General features: G+C 53.4%; 1 protein-coding gene across 1 annotated transcript in view; it reads left to right on the forward strand.

Moving 5' to 3' along the window:
- The window catches only part of LMCD1 (LIM and cysteine-rich domains 1), a 15,099-nt gene extending 14,377 nt beyond the window's left edge, over positions 1–722 (forward strand). Inside the window, exons 5-6 of the mRNA XM_009702424.1 lie at positions 3–69; positions 564–722. Of these exons, the coding sequence (XP_009700726.1) occupies positions 3–69; positions 564–722 (226 nt within the window). The remainder of the gene's footprint in view (positions 1–2; positions 70–563) is intronic.
- Positions 723–2,934: the final 2,212 nt, after the last annotated feature.

Below are 2,934 nucleotides of genomic sequence, written 5' to 3' on the forward strand. Positions count from 1 at the left end.
AGCGGGGCCGCCTGGTGCGGGCTTCACTACTGCGAGAGCCTCCGGCCACGCTGCGCCGGCTGCGACGAGGTAGGGACTGGCCGGCTGCCCTCTGCCCAGCGCTCCCCACCCACGCCGGGGTCCTGGTGTGGGCTAACTCGGGGCTTCTCTGGCCTGAGTCTTCACTGGCCCGCGCCTCCCGGGATGCCCTCGGGGAGAGGCGTCCTTCTGGGGCTGGTCACCAGGGCTGCCGCTGCGCTGGGAGCTGGAGGTGCCGAAAGAAAATGGGGTGAAGCAGCATGATGTTAACGGCATAGCTAGCCGAGACTGTCATGTTTTATCTCAGTGCAACAATCCAGCTCTAGTTGCATTTCAAACCTGATGGTTTTATAGTGCTTAATTGCAGCCTGTGACTTTGGCTCAGTTGCTCGGGAGCAGTCCTGTGCCGTTTAGGTACCTGTTCCCGAAGCCTGGCCTCCCTGGCCAACGGGCCTGGCCGGAGGCACAGGGCTGGTTCTCCCGGCTCCTGCTGTGCTCCAGCTTGGTGAGGTGGTGGAAATAAGCAATTGTCTGTCTGTCCGTAGATCATCTTCTCGGAGGACTACCAGCAGGCAGAAGGGATGGCCTGGCACAAGAAGCACTTTGCCTGCCTGGAGTGCGAGACGCTGCTGACCGGCAAACCCTTCGCTCTGGACAACGCCAACCTTCTGTGCACGACCTGCAGCAAAAGCAAACGGCTCTGAGCGGGGAGCAGCCCGGGGGCGAAGCGGGCTCCTCGAGGTCCCACCAGAACTGGGGTCATTTGACAAGTACATGAGAAGAGGAAGGTTAAAAAAACCTAGAGCCTGGCTAGTCACTTGCAAGCAACCAAGTGCCCCCTTGCATCCCATGCAGCTTGCAGGAGAATATTTCCTTGGGGAGGAAGCAAAGGAGACTTGTACACCTGCGGGTGGGAGGTACACGGCATATCTGGCTAGGAGGGACTGAAGAGGAGGCTCTGTGTTGTGCTGGTTTTTTATAAAGTCTCTCTAAGCATCATGATTAAGACCTTGCAATAGTCTTTTGGAAATAATACATCTCAAAAGTAACTTTTTGTGTACTAAACCTACGGTCATGGTCAAAAAAAACAAGGGTTGTTAGTATTTTTTTTTAAATCCATACTGGAAGTTTACACTAACAGGCTGCTGACAACTGTACTAAAGCAATGGGTTTGAAGACTTTGATTAACCTAGGTGATTACTTTCTGAAAGCAAATGATATAAAATTGCAGCGATGTGTAGCTGTAGCCTTCTCCTCTTAAGTGTACAACGAATTGGCACGCAGGGCAACTGGTTTAACCCTGGCAAGATGGGAAGGGTGCAGCTCTGCCCCGGGGCAGCCGGCTGGCTCAATCCATGAGAGCTTTAGCCCTGAAACTGGAATGCAAACGCATTCCTGGCAGGTCCCCCCGACCGGGCTCGCCGGCCTCCGCCTGCCTGTTATTGCAAGCGAGCCTGTTTCCACAGAGCGGCATTGTGTTCCTACCGTGACACTGGAGGTCATTAAGCATTTAAAGTCTGGGCCTTTAGTTTGGCTGGGTTTCACCAGGAATTTTATGGAAAACAGCTTTCCAGCCTAAGCTGTCTTGGCGGTGGGTTATGCCTGAAAGGCTGCAATGCCCGTTTTTCCCTGTAATAAGTCAATGACACCCTCCAAGTACCAGGGAACCGTACCTCCCCCCCGGAGCCGGCAGCACCCTCGCCCCAGGCTCTGCCCTGCTCCTGGTCCCGCAGCTCTCCCATCCCTCGGGGAGGTCCCCATCACCTCTTGGATCTGATGGGGTGACACCATCCCAGGATCTGGCACTGAGTCTCTGTGGATAGTAAGTCTTCCCTACATCAAGTGATGCTTCTGGTAGTCACTGAAAATATCAGCTAGTCCAGGCTGGCAGATGTTTGTGTGCTTGGTCTGTTTTTCCTCAAATGTCTACATTATTTGCCAGAGAACTGGAATATTTTTTTGCAGAGGTGAGTGTGCAAGGAGCTCACAGTTGCTAGGTTTTCTTTCCGCTACAGCAGACGCTGGTTTCTCTTTAAAGCATGCTCCGTGCTGTGAATCTTTGCTTGCTGCTGATGAAATAACTTGCAAATGAGAGTTGGGGGAAGCTGTACCTGCGGCAGGGTTAGAGGATGCGAGCTGTGGGCCGGGCTCTGCCGCACGCGTCAGGGGATGCTGGAGAGGAGCCGGCCAAGGCCATCGCTGTCTGACCCATGTGGTGCAAAGACGTGCCTGTATTTTGGGACGTGAGTGCCTCTTGCACTTTGTCCGGCCCCGTGCTGTTGCATGGCTGATATTCCTGGAAAGGCTGTCATATTTAAAGAGAGAAATGAAGTCCTGCCACTGGAGCAGAGCAGGAAAATCGGGAGGCGGCAGGGACAGCCGTGGCTGTGGGGGTGATGGATGCGTGTTGTGGGGTGTCGCGGTGCCCGTGCTCCTGGGGCCCTTTGTCCATCCCGGGTTTGTCGATGGATGCGTCGAGTGCCTGGGGGTGTCGCTTCCGTGAACTCGGTCGGGTGCTGCAAGTTGAGAGAGGATGGGTCGACCTGGAGTTGTGCTAGGAATAATAAAGCTCCCTTGGATCAACCTTGGATACAGGCACTTCGGTTGTAAATAAAGTGGGAATGAAAAATAAAGCCCAGTGCTTAGCTTTATTGCCTCTTCTTCATTTTGTTACAAGGGAAATGTCTTTACATCTTTGTAAATTTTTTTTTAAAAGACACATCATTGTTCTAAAGCGTGTGATGCTGAGGCAGCCAAAAGCCCATATACTCAGCATAAGCAGTGCGAGGAATAGCGTGAATCACCTACGAAACGCTATTTCAGCACGGGCATTAACATCCAAACGGCGTTCCCTGATGGAAGGCAGTGTGGGTTGGCACACCCAGCTGGTTACCTGGCAGAGCAATTTGCCTGTGA

Source organism: Cariama cristata, unplaced genomic scaffold (genome assembly GCF_000690535.1).
Source record: "Cariama cristata isolate BGI_N322 unplaced genomic scaffold, ASM69053v1 scaffold11076, whole genome shotgun sequence".
Lineage (NCBI taxonomy): Eukaryota > Metazoa > Chordata > Aves > Cariamiformes > Cariamidae > Cariama > Cariama cristata.